The 17,371-nt window shown below is 43.9% G+C and overlaps 1 protein-coding gene across 1 annotated transcript in view; it reads left to right on the forward strand.

Moving 5' to 3' along the window:
* The window catches only part of LOC106600634 (phospholipid-transporting ATPase IA), a 172,312-nt gene that overhangs the window by 31,369 nt on the left and 123,572 nt on the right, over window positions 1-17,371 (forward strand). Inside the window, exons 5-6 of the mRNA XM_082973546.1 lie at window positions 2,852-2,990; window positions 8,641-8,705. Of these exons, the coding sequence (XP_082829672.1) occupies window positions 2,852-2,990; window positions 8,641-8,705 (204 nt within the window). The remainder of the gene's footprint in view (window positions 1-2,851; window positions 2,991-8,640; window positions 8,706-17,371) is intronic.

Raw genomic sequence — 17,371 nt, forward strand, 5'->3', positions numbered from 1 at the left:
GCAGGGTAGCTCTAACCAACATCTCCAATCTCGTCTCAATGATTGTACTCCAGGTTAGCTGACTCCTGACTCCAATTAGCTTTTGGAGAAGTCATTAGCCTAGGGGTTCACATACTTTTTCCAACCTACACTGTGAATGTTTAAATGACGTGTTCAATATAGACAAGAAAAATACAATAATCTGTGTTTGTCTGTTGTGACTTAGATGAAGATCAGATCTAATTTGATTACCAATTTATGCAGAAACCTGATAATTCCAATGGGTTCCCATACTTTTTCTTGCCACTGTATCACCCAATGAAGATCCTTGTGGTCCACGGAAGTGGAGTTGCCGTACCAGGCTGTGATGCAGCCTGATAGTATGCTCCTGTAGAACACTGTAAGGGCCCTCAGGGACAGGCCAAATTTCTTCAGCATCCTGAGGTTCAAGAGTCGCTGTCGTGCCTTCTTCGCTACTGTGCACGTGTGGTTAGACCATTTCAACTTCTCTGAGATGTGTACACCGAGGAATTTGAAGTTATCGACTGTCTCCACGGTTGCCCCGTTGATGAGGATGGGGGCGTGTCCAGCCTGGTTCCTTCTGAAGTCCACAATCAGCTCCTTTGTTTTGCTAACATTGAGGGAAAGGTTGTTTACCTGCCACCAAGCTGTCAGAGTGACCAGAAAGTAGTGCTTTATATAGGGGTGCAGCCATGGAATCTGAATGGGTTTGGATGGTTTGATGCAGTGTATACTATGGAACTATGGTTTGAGTGTATGGGGGCAGGTTGGGTTGGCCTAGTACCGGAAAGCAACAAACAGTTCCTCTGTGAAAAACAGTGATCTGGAAGTGGAAACACAGGCGGCCACGCTAGTAAATCAAGTGCAGGGCTCCTTTGCTGCCAGACCTTCAGCTCTGCCCAAAACAAAATACTAAAATCACTGTGTTAACACAAAGGTTCTGAGAGGAGGGTGCAGGGATGTGATAAGTCCACTAGGTGGCAGTCTGAGACAAGGGTCAAGTCCCAAAAATCTCTCCTTCCTCCTGAAGTGTGCACTTGCTCACTTCTTCCCACACCAAAAAGCATTGGATTGGTGGAGGAATGGGCTAATGGCAGTTTCCACCATATTTCTTATACCAGTCATTTCCTTTCAAATCAGTGAAGGGAAGTGCATACTTCAGGTGAAGTAGAAAATTGGGATGTAGCTATGGTCGTAGTGTTTAGGAACTGTGACCTCAACATGTACTTTTAGAGCAAATCAAAAGGAAAGCACACCACCACATTACATCTCTTTGCAGAACACTCTTGACAAGCTACTCTCGAACAGCTACTACTTGGTCTTCATTGAAATAAGTTATGCACAAACACACCTTGTGGGGTGGCAGGTAGCCTAGTGGTTAGAGCATTGGGCCAGTAACCGAAAGGTTGCTAGATTGAATCCCCAAGCTGGGCAGTTAACCCACTGTTCCTAGGCTGTCATTGTAAATAAGAATGTGTTCTTAACTGACTTGTCTAGTTAAATAAAGGTTAAATAAAATAAAAAATAAAACCTTATGCCTGTAAATTTATTTTGTAAATGTTCGGGTGAATTTTCAGGGATCGTCTTGATTGAAACCTATTTGAAATCTTGCTTTAGCCTGGCTGGAATGCCTGCAACATTGTGTCAGCGTTAAGACAATGTAGCTGTGAAGTTGTCGCAACATTAATTAACGCATCCCTCCCCTCTGCGTGAGGTTTCATAAGGCTAGTGGGTTACAGATATACTGCAGCTTGGCCTCTGTCACAAAAAGCATCGGGGCCTCCCAGGTCCCACAGGCCCTTTACTAGCAGATAAATCAAATCAAATGTATTCATAAAGCCCTTCTTACATCAGCTGATATCTCAAAGTGCTGTACAGAAACCCAGCCTAAAACCCCAAACAGCAAGCAATGCAGGTGTAGAAGCACGGTGGCTTGGAAAAACTCCCTAGAAAGGCCAGAACCTAGGAAGAAGCCTAGAGAGGAATCAGGCTATGAGGGGTGGCCAGTCCTCTTCTGTCTGTGCCGGGTGGAGATTATAACAGAACATGGCCAAGATGTTCAAATGTTCATAGGTGACCAGCAGAGTCAAATAATAATAATCACAGTGGATGTCGAGGGTGCAACAGGTCAGCACCTCAGGAGTAAATGTCAGTTGGCTTTTCATAGCCGATCATTCAGAGTATCTCTACCGCTCCTGCTGTCTCTAGAGAGTTGAAAACAGCAGGTCTGGGACAGGTAGCACGTCCGGTGAACAGGTCAGGATTCCATAGCCGCAGGCAGAACAGTTGAAACTGGAGCAGCAGCACGGCCAGGTGGATTGGGGACAGCAAGGAGATAGTCCTGAGGCATGGTCCTAGGGCTCAGGTCCTCCGAGAGAGAGAAAGAAAGAAAAAAGAGAGAAAGAGAGGGATCATACTTAAATTCACACAGGACACCGGATAAGACAGGAGAAATACTCCAGAAATAACACACTGGCCCTAGCCCCCCGACACATAAACTACTGCAACATAAATACTGGAGGCTGAGACAGGAGTGGTCGGGATAACACGTCCCAAAGTCCCTCGCCCGTGACGGCCCCCTCTCTCTCTCTCTCTCACACAACCACTGTGCTGTGACTACAACTGGCCCTTAAGTTTCCCCCTTATTCCTGCCCCCTCACTCAAACCCCAATTCCCCTAATCCATTCCCCAGCTTTGGAGGGGTGGAAAAACAAGCGCAGCAGACTCAAGTGAAAAACAGGGAGTAAATGAATGAGTGACACAGTCCGACCCCTCACATGACATTGTAAAGCCCCTTCTCCTGTTAGATTTTCTCCTTTTTATTACCAAAATGTTTTCTCTTCCTCTATAGAACTTGCATCTTCTAGGGGCCACGGCCATCGAGGACAAGCTTCAGGACAAGGTGCCTGAGACTATTGAGTCCCTGATGAAGGCCGACATCAAGATCTGGATCTTGACTGGGGACAAGCAGGAGACAGCCATCAACATTGGTAAGAGTGGAAAAATAGTCGAAGTGGACCATAAAAAAGAGATCTGACCAGAAAACATCAAAATAACATAAAAATGGCGTCCTTCCCTGACATTGTGAAATAAAACATCTATACCTGATTGTAATCTGGGTATGTGATGTCTCTACTACCAGAAAGACTGTCGATATAATTCTCGCACCAGCCACATTGTTGTTGTATTTAATGTCCCTTTGGATAAAAGGATCTGATAAATTACCATATTATGTTTTATTAGCTTACCTATGAACAATATCCCAGGTATGAGTAGCTAATTTCAAGATTGGCATACATTTAGAGCACTCGAAAAACAGGCAAGGATGAATTAATCATAAAAGTGTTCATTCAGATGGAGACACACAGGTGAGACAGGAATAAGGAAACCAGACATATCCTGGGTAGCCAGCGCAGTCAGCACTGTGGCCATTCCTCATGGAGCAAAACGGTGTATTGACAAGCAGATTTTCTCTATAAAAGTTGGCAGCACAACTCGCTTCAAAATGCACGTGACATATTGCTACACCACATGACATGGACAGGAATAACATAAGTGTGTGCACATGTACACATATACACACACCCTCTCACATACATACCTGGCAGCCACAGGGGTTCCAGCATTACCACTGCTGTCAACGCACCAGAGAGCTGACGTTAGGCATGTGCACCCTCCCTCCCCATGTTCCCCCTGAAAGCGCATGGCCACTCAGATGTCCTCAGATGTGGCCGTTTTAGCAAAATGGCAAAAAATGTGCCGACCTCGCTTAGCTAGCAAGTTAGCAAACCAAATGCATAGCTGGAGCCCTGAGCTGGAGATAATTTCTTTGGCACGTCTTAGATAGTTAACTTATAAACAGTGTTGTAGCAACCACAAAAGTAAATAAATAAATGTTTTTGACAGTACTGAAAATCATACCGTGGGTATTTCAAAATATATATGTATTCTACCCAAGCCTGTTTTCTCCCTCCTCCTCTTCCTCTGCCTGAAAATAAAACACCCTCTGTGGCGAAGGGGGGCTGATGAACTAGACTCTGTCCCATTGTCCGTGTTCTTCTGTTCCCAGAAGCCGATGCCGTGAAAAGGCAACGCAAACACTGGCCTACCCTAACAACCCACTCTCTCCTCAACTACACTCTAACCTCACCATGCCCAGATTAAGTTGAGTGCCACCCCCACCCTCCCCCCTAAAGTCCACTGCCCCGGCAGCAACTTTTTACCCCTTTTTTTCTCCCCAATTTTGTGATATCCAATTGTCAGTTACAGTCTTGTCCTATCGCTGCAACTCCCGTACGGACTCGGGAGAGGCGAAGGTCGAGAGCCATGTGTCCTCCGAAACACGACCCTGCCAAGCCGCACTGCTTTTTACCACACTGCTCGCTTAGCCCGGAAGCCAGCCTCACCAATGTGTCGGAGGAAACACCATACAGCTGGCGACCGAAGTCAGCATGCAGGCGCCTGGCCCGCCAGAAGGAGTCGCTAGAGCGCGATGGTACAAGGAAATCCCGGCCGGCCAAACCCTCCCCTAACCCGGATGACGCTGTGCCAATTGTGTGCTGCCTCATGGGTCTCCCGGGCACGGCCGGCTGTAAGACAGCCTGGGATCGAACCCGGGGCTGTAGTGACGCCTCAAGCACTGCGATACAGTGGCTTAGACCGCTGCACCACTTGGGAGGCCTCCCGGCAGCCATTTTGAGGAGCCACTATGACCATATTGTGCAGATTTAATTACCTCCCCCAAACCAACAAACCTCTGGGGTTGCCATGTGACACAGGTGTCACGCCATTCGTATTCTGCAACTCCTTGGAGAGCTTTGTTGTTTAGTTCCACCAGGCCCCAAAACACTGAGAGGAATTGACTTTATCTTTTGAATAAAAAGAGTAGTTTGGTTAGAGTGAACTGAGCCTTTAAGATAAACACATTAAGCAAGGGGACTGTGGCAGGGTCGCCAGGGGGGTGTAGAGGTGGTGGGGCATTTTCTACACGCTGGATTATTTTTTTTAAGTTTGCGCATTAACACGTAAGAAAACAATCCACCAGGTCCAGACCTGTTTGGTATTGTTTTGAGCCTCTGGAGGTGAAACCTGCACACTCCTCATCCCGACCCCCGTGTGTGTGTGTGTGTGTGTGTGTGTTCAAGCACGTGTGTGTAATTCTCTCTCAGACACAGTCCAACCCAAACACTCACTTATACATGCGGATCTAGGTTTTATGGTAAGCCCTCAGATTGAAACGGGAGTCATTTCCAAGCTTGACGAAGCCCACAGATGTTCCACTGATATTGCCGCTCACTAGGGAGACATGTTTAACAAACAAAGGTCTAACTGCTCCCTTAAAATAGAAAACAGACATGTAACCCAGAGAATTAGTCTTGTCTTTATAGACTTTGATGGACTCAATACTGTCACTGTGCACCTAATGAAGTTCCAAGAATTTGTTGTCTTTTTCATCCCATTGGTACTTAAGCTAATAACATCAAAGTAAACAGAGAGCTCAATTTCAGGAGGTAGTACATATAACCTATTACTTCTCCTACATTTGCTATTTTGTATTAAAGTTTATTTTGAAAAGATAATCATAATACAGTGCATTCAGAAAGTATTCAGACCCCTTGACCTTTTCCATATTTTGTTACATTACAGCCTTAATCTAAAATGGATTAAATCGTTTTTTTCCCCCTCATCAATCTACACACAATACCCCATAATGACAAAGCAGAAACAGGTTTTTAGAAATGTTTGCAAATGTATTAATATTAAACTGCTGTCTGGACCTCTGGCAGTCTCTATGGGGGTACCACAGGGTTCAATTCTTGGGCCAACTCTTTTCTCTGTATACATCAATGATGTCGCTCTTGCTGCTGGTGAATCTCTGATCCACCTCTACGCAGACGACACCATTCTGTATACTTCTGGCCCTTCTTTGGACACTGTGTTAACAACCCTCCAGACGAGCTTCAATGCCATTCAACTCTCCTTCTGTGGTCTCCAACTGCTCCTAAACACAAGTAAAACTAAATGCATGCTCTTCAACCGATCGCTACCTGCCCGCCTGTCCAGCATCACTTCTCTGGACGGTTCTAACTTAGAATTTGTGGACAACTACAAATACCTAGGTGTCTGCTTAGACTGTAAACTCTCCTTCCAGACTCACATCAATCATCTCCAATCCAAAGTTAAATCTAGAATTGGCTTCCTATTTCGCAACAAAGCATCCTTCACTCATGCTGCCAAACATACCCTCGTAAAACTGACCATCCTACCAATCCTCGACTTCGGCGATGTCATTTACAAAATAGCCTCCAATACCCTACTCAACAAGCTGGATGCAGTCTATCACAGTGCCATCCGTTTTGTCACCAAAGCCCCATATACTACCCACCACTGCGACCTGTACGCTCTCTTTGGCTGGCCTTCGCTTCATAATCGTCGCCAAACACATTGGCTCCAGGTCATCTACAAGACCCTGCTAGGTAAAGTCCCCCCTTATCTCCGCTCACTGGTCACCATAGCAGCACCCACCTGTAGCACGCGCTCCAGCAGGTATATCTCTCTGGTCACCCCTAAAGCCAACTCCTCCTTTGGTCGTCTCTCCTTCCAGTTCTCTGCTGCCAATGAATGGAACGAACGACAAAAATCTCTGAAACTGGAAACACTTATCTCCCTCACTAGCTTTAAGCACCAGCTATCAGAGCAGCTCCCAGATCACTGCACCTGTACATAGCCCATCTATAATTTAGCCCAAACTACTACCCCTTCCCCTACTGTATTTATTTATTTTATTTATTTTGCTCCTTTGCACCATATTATTTATATTTTAACTTTGAACTTTCTTCAAACTACAAATCTACCATTCCAGTGTTTTACTTGCTATACTTTATTTACTTTGCCACCATGGCCTTTTTTGCCTTTACCTCCCTTATCTCACATCATTTGCTCACATTGTATATAGTCTTATTTTTTTCTACTGCATCATTGATTGTATGTTGTTTTACTCCATGTGTAACTCTGTGTTTTTGTATGTTGTCGAACTGCTTTGCTTTATCTTGGCCAGGTCGCAATTGTAAATGAGAACTTGTTCTCAACTTGCCTACCTGGTTAAATAAAGGTGAAATAAATAAATAAAAATAAAAAACTGATTTTACATTTACATAAATATTCAGACCCCTTTACTCAGTACTTTGTTAAAGCACCTTTGGCAGCGATTACAGCCTTGAGTCTTCTTGGGTATGACGCTACAAGCTTGGCACACCTTCATTTGGGAAGTTTTCCCATTCTTCTCTGCAGATCCTCTCAAGCTCAATCAGGTTGGATGGGGAGTGTTGCTGCACAGCTATTTTCAGGTCTCTCCAGAGATGCTCGATCAGGTTTCTAGTCTGGGCTCTGGCTGGGCCACACAAGGACATTCAGAGACTTGTCCCGAAGCCACTCCTGCGTTGTCTTAGCTGTGTGCTCAGGGTCATTGTCCTGTTGGAAGGTGAACCTTTGCCCCAGTCTGAGGTCCTGAGCACTCTGGAGCAGGTTTTTATCAAGGATCTCTCTGTACTTTGCTCCATTCATCTTTGCCTCAATCCTGACTAGTCTCCCAGTCCCTGCCACTGAAAAACATCCCCACAGCATGATGCTGCCACCACCATGTTTCACCGTAGGGATGGTGCCAGGTTTCCTCCAGACGTGACTCTTGGCATTCAGGCCAAAGAGTTCAATCTTGGTTTCATCAGACTGGAGGATCTTGTTTTTAGATCTTTAGGTGCCTTTAGTTGCCTTTTTGGCAAACTCCAAGCGGTCTGTCATGTGCCTTTTACTGAGGAGTCGCTTCTGTTTGGCCACTGTACCATGAAGGCCTGATTGGTGATGTGCTGCAGAGATGGTTGTCCTTCTGGAAAGTTCTCCCACCTCCTCAGAGGAACTCTAGAGCTCTGTCAGAGTGACCATCGGGTTCTTGGTCACCTCCCCGACCAAGGCCCTTCTCTCCCGAATGCTCAGTTTAGCAGGGCGGCCAGCTCTAGGAAGAGTATTGGAGGCCACTGTGTTCTTGGGAACCTTCAATGCTACAGAATTGTTTTGGTATCCTTCTCCAGATATGTGCCTTGACACAATCCTGTCTCGGCTCTCTACAGACAATTCCTTCGACATCATGGCTTGGTTTTTGCTCTAACATGCACTGTGAACTGTGGGACCTTATATAGACAGGTGTGTGCCTTTCCAAATAATTTCCAATCAATTGAATTGACCAAATCAAGTTGTAGAAACATCTCAAGGATGGTCAATGGAAACAGGATGCACCTTCGAGTCTCATAGTAAAGGGTCTGAATACTTATGTAAATAAGGTATTTCTGTTTTTTATTTGTAATAAATTTGCAAACATTTTGAAAAACCTGTTTTCACTTTGTCGTTATGGGGTTTTGAGTGTAGATTGCTGAGGATTTTTTTTTGGTTTTTATCCATTTTAGATGAAGGCTGTAACAAAACAAAATGTGGAAAAAGTCAAGGGGTCTGAATACTTTCCAAAGGCACTGCATATAATGCATGATGGCATGAACAATCTTTTTCTTCAGTACTTTAGGATGTTAGATGTTTGATGTTTGCACAAGATGACATTGCAGCTCATCTCTTGTTTCACTTGTCTCTCTCCAGGATACTCCTGCAAACTTCTGACCAAGAACACGGGCATGCTGGTGATAAACGAAGACACACTTGACGTGAGTACAGCAGACTGAAGCTCTGTTATCAATCTACATTATTATTATTATATCATTGAACAGGGGATGTGCGATAGTAACTGCGTAGGTCTACAGTGTGAACAGGGCCGTATGCATTTGTGCACACTGTAGCAAACTGCAGCAAAACTAGTGTCTAAATCGGACAAGTTCAGGTAGTCTCTCTCCGTTTAGGTCAGTTTTCTTCCATTTGTTAGTGAATGCAACCCTATAATACAGTCCCATATTACCCTTAAAAGTTATTTTGTTGAACTGTTTTCATGGAAATGTAGTTATTGTAGGATTGTTAGTGTTAATGCTGTCAATCTGCATAATCCAAATTGCAACGCTCCCTCTCAACCCCGATTATAATCATAATCCATCCCTGTGTGTGAAACAAAAACACCAATCTGGTTTGGCTTGTACCCTGGAGCCCGCTCAGAATGTAAAAAACAGTCTTTGTGCCAAAGGTTAGTAAATTTCCTTGACCGACAATGTAATCCCACTTAAAACAGGGCTCAGTGTGTCCCCCAATCAGCTAGTGCTTTTGATGACTATTAGCCACGTATCCTGAAAACTCAGATGAGGGGAGTATAAATGACGGCTTAGGAAGGTTGTATTAGTGCAGAGTTCAGTTCATGCTAGGCTCTTGGGGCCTTAGTGTTGTCAGACAAACTCTGACAAACCACAAATGTGATCTTGCACGTTGCTAAACCAACTACCGTCATAGTCGGTGACGTTGAACTTGGCTTTACTGTTGCTTTCTTTGTTCCTTAGTGTTTTTCTTCCTCTTCTCTTTGGATTCTCTTTCTCTTCTGTAACAACCCACACTCTGTTGTGTAAGTTGCCTCTAGTGACCACAGTGCAGATGCCTCTATGTCAAACCCATAGTTGAAGAGATATCTCTATCCAGAGTGAAGTGAACCCCAGCTAGTCACAGGGCCGAGGTTGGGGCTGGGGGCTCTGACTGTGCCTAGTGGGATGGTTGGAGAGGGGGATGTCGGTCAACACATAACCAGAGCCCAGCATGCCTTCTTTCGCATGATGTAGAAAACTCAACAGAAGGAGGCCCGGGTGGGCCTCCAGCCGAACCCCCATTTAACCCCCTTTAAAAGCAGAGCAGTAGAGGGGGGAAAGGTAAGCAGGCCCCTGCAGGGATAGTCTTGTCTGTTGTCGTGGGGGACGGAAAGGAGGAAAAGAAACCACTGCTGCACTCCTCCAGGAGAAGAAGCAAGGGAACAGAGCCGTGGACGGAGGAGGAACCACTCACTGTGTGTGTCGGAGCAGGAGGGAGGGATGAAGGGAGGGAATGTAGGAAGGGAGGAGGGGATACAGCGATGACGGACGGCCTTCACTCTGTCAAACCGGCCGGTTAGCATGATAAATTAAGTGGAGGTAGAGAAGAGAGGACGGCCCCTTTGAAATGTCAGCTCCCATTCTCCTGTGGCTCACAAGAGATGCTCATATAAGGTTGTTTGTAAAACATGGAGGAATTATGGAAGAATTCTCTCCCCCCACCCCTCCATTCGGGCTCAATGAACAGAGGTCCTGCCAACGGTGCTGCTGGGAATTGGAGTTGCTCTTATGTTGTGCCTGAGAGTAATTGGAGTGCGTCTTCCTCCCCTTTTCCATGTTTAGAAACTGTTATGAAAGAGATGGGGACGTGTTCGGCGGCTTGAAGCAGGCTGAAATCGCTTCAGTGCTAAATCTTCCAACCCCCTGAGACCTGAAGTGAAATGTGCTATGCAGGAAGTAGTAAGGAAGGATCCATTAGCTGAATCTTCAACTTCAGCTCAGTGACTGAGATAGTCAAAGAGAGTGAACGCGTTGCAAAGGAGCCTAGGACTGCGCTCACGCTCACATCAGGGTTTCCATTAGCTGGTAATTGGCAGCTTTTGGCTGATAAAATAAATGAAAAGCCAGTAAGTAAAATTGTAGCCAGCCAAATTGTCCGGGGAGAAAGCAAAAGAGGAGGCTTTGCCCAGGCTACTGTTAATTGAAAAGATGAACGCCTTTTTATAAGTAAAATGAAAGTTACACCGAACAAAAATATAAACGCAACATGTAAAGTGTTAGTTCCCTGTTTTTCATGACCTCAATTAAAAGATTCCAGAAATGTTCCATATGCACAAAAAGCTTATTTCTCTAAATTGTGTACACCAATTTGTTTACATCCTTGTTAGTGAGCATTTCTCCTTGGTCAAGATAATCCATCCACCTGACAGGTGTGGCATATCAAGAAGCAGATTAAATAGCATGATCATTACACAGGTGCACCTTATGCCGGGGACAATAAAAGGCACTCTGAAATGTGCAGTTTTTAAACACAACACAATGCCACAGATGTGTCAAGTTTTGAGGGAGCGTACAAGTGGCATGCTGACTGCAGGAATGTCCACCAGAGCTGTTGGCAGAGAATTGAATGTTAATTTCTCTACCATAAGCCGTCTCCAACGTCGTTTTAGAGAATTTGGCAGTAAGTCCAACCGGCCTCACAACCGCAGACCACATGTAACCATGCCAGCCCAGGACCTCCACATCTGGCTTCTTCACCTGCGGGATAGTCTGAGACAAGCCACCCTGACAGCTGATGAAACTGAGGAGTATTTCTGTCTGTAATAAAGCTCTTTTGTGGCGAAAAATGAATTCTGATTGGCTGGGCCTGGCTCCACAGTGGGTGGGCCTGGCTCCCAAGTGGGTGAGTCTATGCCCTCCCAGGCCCACCCATGGATGTGCCCCTGCACAGCCATGTGAAATCTATAGATTAGGGCCTAATTAATTTATTTCAATTGACTGATTTCCTTAAAGAAACTTTAGCTCAGTAAAATCATTGAAATTGTTGCATGGTGTTTATTTTGTTCAGTAGAGTTCGGTCCTTGAACTGTTCTTGTCTATTAATGTTCAGTTTTATGTCATATTTCATGTTCTGTGTGGACCCCAGGAAGAGTAGCTGCAGCTAATGACTATCCTAATAATATTCCCCAAAAATACCAAATATTAATATTAAAGCTTGAATCTTATAGGGATCTCACTGTCACCACTGGTCATCTAGCTAGCTATTAGCCAGCATGGTTGCATCGGTTTCCATTGGACTAGAGCTTGCTAACGCTGGCTAGCTAATGCAAGCTAATTATCATGTAGCAGCCAATGCTGACTAGCGTCGCCAGCATGCTAACGTTAGCTATTTAGCTAATGTCAATACACCTTAGTCGTGGATCCGCAAAATCAAGCAAATGGTACTGAACTCATGACAAAATTATGTTTTGACATTGTAGTGGCTATTGGTGTTTTGGTTGTTTGTTTTTTGCTTAGTGACATTGAATAACATCTTTTTGGAATATAACTCTGATTCACTATAAATACTGGTATGTATATAATCCGGTTTTGGCATGAGAAAATTTGTGAAGTGTCAAAATACCTTGAAGTATCGCGAGAATTTGTGTACTCACGGATACGGAGTCTCAGGAATATAATATCCGGTCACGGATTAGAAGCAACTCCCTATTATTAATGTATATCGTTGTTGTTATTGTAGGCCTATTTATTAATCCAAACCAGTTCTTTAAATGTGACCGACCGGCTCAAATCGGTCTTATGTAGCAACATTTGAAATTGTGTTTTTTATATAGGATAAAAGTAGAGACTCGGAGCTACAAAATGGTATATCATACACTACAGTTGAGGAACTGTAATGGGTCCTAGGTGTAGCTGGTGTAGAGAGTCAGGCGCAGGACAGCAGATATGAGTAATCAATGTATTTTTACTCAAAATGTCAAATATACAAAGTAACAAATATACGCACACCATGACAGACCGAAAATACAAATAACAATCACTCACAAAAAAACATGGGGGAACAGAGGGTTAAATAATGAACAAGTAATTGTGGGATTGAAATCAGGTGTGTAAAACAAAGACAAAACAAATGGAAAATGAAAAGTGGATCGGCGGTGGCTAGAAGGCCGGTGACGTCGACCACCGAACGCTGCCCGAACAACGAGAGGGACCGACTTCGGCGGAAGTCGTGACAGGAACAATGTGAAAGTAATTTTGCTTTGAAAGTTGATGAACTTGTAAACTCACTTTTGAGAAAATGGCCTTTGAATGTTTTGGTACTAATACTGGAGAGCCCTCTTTGTCTACACCCATTCAGCATCGTTCACATCCTCTTAAGCTTTAGCCCCACCCATCTCTTTAAGGGTTGATCTGAGAATTCTGTACTAACAACAACAGTCAAGCACCCCTGTAAAGACCTTTATTATACACAGATTCAAAATAGCTATTGATAACAAATGTGTATTTTGTGGTTGTGACCCAGAGACTCTTGACCATTTATTTTGGGACTGTTCTTAAGTCAGAAGATTTTGGAGTGAGTTAGATTTTATTTCAAAAGAAACTACCATTAATGTTAATTTGAAATACTTTTTTATGGCAGATTCTTTATCCATAAAATGAAGTGGGCGGAGAACAAACCCCTCTTCACATTGTTTAAGATAGAATTTAAATATTATTTTGAAATTATCAGTAAGTGTAAAAACATGTTTATGTACCCTTGTTTGTATATTTCTGTTTTTGTATTTGTTTTGTTCATAATAATCTTTTTAAAGCGGTCAAGCACGCAAGCTAACTTGCTAGCTACTTCCAGACACAAATGAGAGAACAGCTCACTGAACATTACTCGCCCTAGCAGAGCTCATTAGGCTGTTATCCAGATCGTTGGTGACTGCAACTGTGCTGTCAGATTGTCCGTTCGTAAATTCAGAGCGCACACTGGACGCTCTGGGCAATGAGCAGGGTTGATCCAAACATTCTGACCTCACAACAGCAGTCAAGCACCCAAGCTAACTGGCTAACATTGACTAGCTTGCTAGCTACTTCCAGACACATAATGAGAGAACACCCCACTCTGACCATTTTACTCTCCCTAGCAGAGCTGGTTAGGCTGTTTTCATGTTATCCAGAGCATTGGTGACTGTAACTGTGGTGCTGGCAACAATTGAATTACGCTTTTTTGTCAAGGTTTCCTGACACCGGCCATATTCAACGGTTGTTGAGCATTCGTAAATTCATCAGTTATTCTGCGCTCTGGCACACGAGAGTCTTTTGTTAAGACATGTAGCTAGCTAGCTATCTAGGTAAACAATGAACCATAATCCCAATTTCTGATGTTACTACCTTGCATGAATCTTTAGGTAACTAACCAACCAGGTTCAATGTTAGCTAGCTAACATTAGGCTATAAATAGTCGAGCAAGTGGCGCAGCTGTCCTAAGGCACTGCATCTCAGTGCTAGAGGCGTCACTACAGATCCTGGTTCGATCCCGGGCTGTATCGCAACCGGCCGTGATCGGGAGTCCCTTAGAGCGGCGCACAATTGGCCCAGCGTCGTCCGGGTTAGGGGAGGGTTTGGCCAGGGTAGGTTGTCATTGTATAATAAGAATTTGTTCTTAACTGACTTGCCTAGTTAACAAAAGACTCCACTATTTTTTTATTTAAGACATGTAGCTAGCTAAACAATGAACCATAAACCCAACTCATGACCTGGAACCTGCAGGTAGCTAACCAACCAGGTTCAATGTTAACCAGCTAACATTAGGCTATAACTAGTCAATCAAATGGCTCTAAGATACGAATAATAAGATCATACACTTAACGTTAGCTAGCGAGCCAGCCAGCTAACGATAGCTAGCTAACAGTACACTTTAACTTGAAATGAAACCACTTTCTGTCAAAATTAGAAACATGTAATATATGAAAATTTATATTGCTAGACTATATTACATCACGTCATCACTATTATACATCACGGATGGGCGCGTCTCCTGTCGGATGCCATGGTTGCCCATAGTTTGAAGATGTAATCCGGAGACAGGCGTTTTCTCCATCTCCTTAGCTATTATACTCGAATTCCACTGACTTCAAAACTCGGTCAGCCAGAAAGTGGAGAGCATACACGTAACGGTAACTAGCTAACAGTACACTTTAACTTGACATTAGGCTTATGCAGTTTTACTATGAGATACTTTTTTTTTTTTACGTGTTAGACAGGATTACCAAGACATACTGACCAGCCCACTCATTGTCTGACATACTGACCAGCTCAATTAGGCAGACCAGTCCAAACTCATCGCAATTCAACGGCTCAGACACAAGACATATGTGGCAGGGTCTACAAACAATCACGGAATACGAAAGGAAAACCAGTCATGTCGCGGACAACGTCTTGCTTCCAGACATGCTAGACACGTTCTTTGCTCGCTTTGACGGTAACACAGTGCCACCGACGCGGCCAGCTACCAAGGACTGTGGGCTCTCCTCCTTCGTGGCCGACGTGAGTAAGAATTTTAAATGTGTTTACCCTCGCAAGGCTGTCGGCCCAGACGGCATCCCTAGCCGCGTCCTCAGAGCATGCACAGGCCAGCTGGCTGATGTGTTTACGGACATATTCAATCTCTCCCTATCCCAGTCTGCTGTCCCCACATACTTCAAGATGGCCACCATTGTTCCCATACCCAACAATGCAAAGGTAACTGAACTAAATTACTATCGCCCCGAAGCACTCACTTCTGTCATCATGAAGTGCTTTGAGAGACTAGTCAAGGATCATATCACCACCACCTTACCTGTCACCCTAGACCCAATTCAATTTCCTTACCGTCCCCAATAGGGCCACAAACGATGCAATCGCCATCACACTGCACACTGCCCTATCCCATCTGGACAAGAGGAATACCTATGTAAGAAAGCTGTTCATTGACTATAGCTCAGCATTCAACACCATAGTATCCTCCAAGCTCATCATTAAGCTCAAGGCCCTGGGTCTGAACCCCGCCTTGTGCAATTGGATCCTGGACTTCCTGACAGGTGGTGAAGGTAGGAAACATCTCCTCTTCGCTGATCCTTAACACTGGGGCCCCACAAGGGTGCGTGCTCAGCCCCCTCCTGTACTCCCTGTTCACCCATGACTGTGTGGCCATGCATGCCTCCAACTCAATCATCAAGTTTGCAGACGACACAGAAGTAGTAGGCTTGATTACCAACCACGACGAGACAGCCTACAGGGAGGAGGTGAGGGCTCTGGGAGTGTTGTGTCAGGAGCGTGTCACTCAACATCAACAAAACAAAAGACTTCAGGAAACAGCAGAGGGAGCACCCCCCTATCCACATCGACGGGACAGCAGTGGAGAAGGTGGAAAGTTTTTTTTAAGTTCCTTGGCATACATATCACTGACAAACTGAAATGGCCCACCCACACAGACAATGTGGTGAAGAAGGCGCAACAACACCTCTTCAACCTCAGGAGGCTGAAGAAATCTGTCTTGGCACCTAAAACCCTCACAAACATTTATAGATGCACAATTGAGAGAATCCTGTCAGGCTGTATCACTGCCTGGTACGGCAACTGCACCGCCTACAATCGCAGGGCTCTCCAGAGGGTGATGCGGTCTGCACAAAGCATCACCAGGGGCAAAGCATCAAAGCTGGGACCGAGAGACTGAAAAACAGCTTCTATCTCAAGGCCATCAGATTGTTAAATAGCCATCACTAGCACAGAGAGGCTGCTGCCTACATACAGACTTGAAATCATTGGCCACTTTAATAAATGGAATTTTAGTCACTAATAATGTCACTTTAATAATGTTTACATAACTTGCATTCTCATCTCATACTGTATGTATATACTGTATTCTATCTATTGCATCTTAGCCTATGCCGCTCTAAATTGCTCATCCATATATTTATATATTCTTATTCCATTCCTTTACTTAGATTTGTGTATATTAGGTTATTTGTTGTGAAATTGTTAGATATTACTTGTTAGATATTGTTGCACTGTCGGAACTAGAAGAACAAGCATTTCGCTACACTCGTAATAACATCTGCCAAACATGTGTATGTAACCAATAAAATTTTATTTTATATCTCGGCATGTCCAGCCCACTCATTATCTCAGCCAATCATGGCTAGCGGGAAGGTTTCTGACATTTTCTGTGGCTAAACCATTCTAGGCTTGAAATTTAACAATTTTATTTGTATTTACAGAGGGCATGGAAGTTTGTTATTAAGGCACATGAAAAGTTCACATGTTCAATAAGCCATTTCTGTAACCAAAAAAACGCATTTTGATTAAAAAAAGATTTACATTCAAACGGCTCTCCTGTGAATTAGTGAAACGGGTCACAAATATGCAAAATGTGTTTTGTTTCATTCTGTTGAGACATTTTCGTTGACTAAATTACATTCGATCTGTCTTAATTGTGTGGTCCATATTTAGTTTAAGATAGGTTAGGTAGGCCTATTGTAAAATAAATATCATTAGCCTATTGCTGTCATTTGTTGGGTACGATAGGCATTAGCCTTTCTTGGTAATTGATGCAATATAGCCTGTTCAAAACTTTTGTGAATGTTTAAACCAGTTCACAAGTGTTTTGTTTCATTCTAATGAGCCATTTTCTTTAGCCAAATTAAGTTCCAACTGTAATGTTGTGTTTGCCGCAATATAATATCCTGCTTGTATTTTCCCTATAAACAATTTTCCCCTAATAAAGTTTAGAATTTTTGTGAAGGTTTAGTGTGGTGTGGCCTATGATATGAAGGCAGTGTGCACTGGTACTCCAATTGACTCTGACAGTTGATCTTGAGATGAGGAAGAATGTTTTAGGTCTACCA

This window comes from Salmo salar, chromosome 03, assembly GCF_965601325.2.
Source record: "Salmo salar chromosome 03, fSalSal1, whole genome shotgun sequence".
In the NCBI taxonomy this organism is placed as follows: Eukaryota; Metazoa; Chordata; class Actinopteri; order Salmoniformes; family Salmonidae; genus Salmo; species Salmo salar.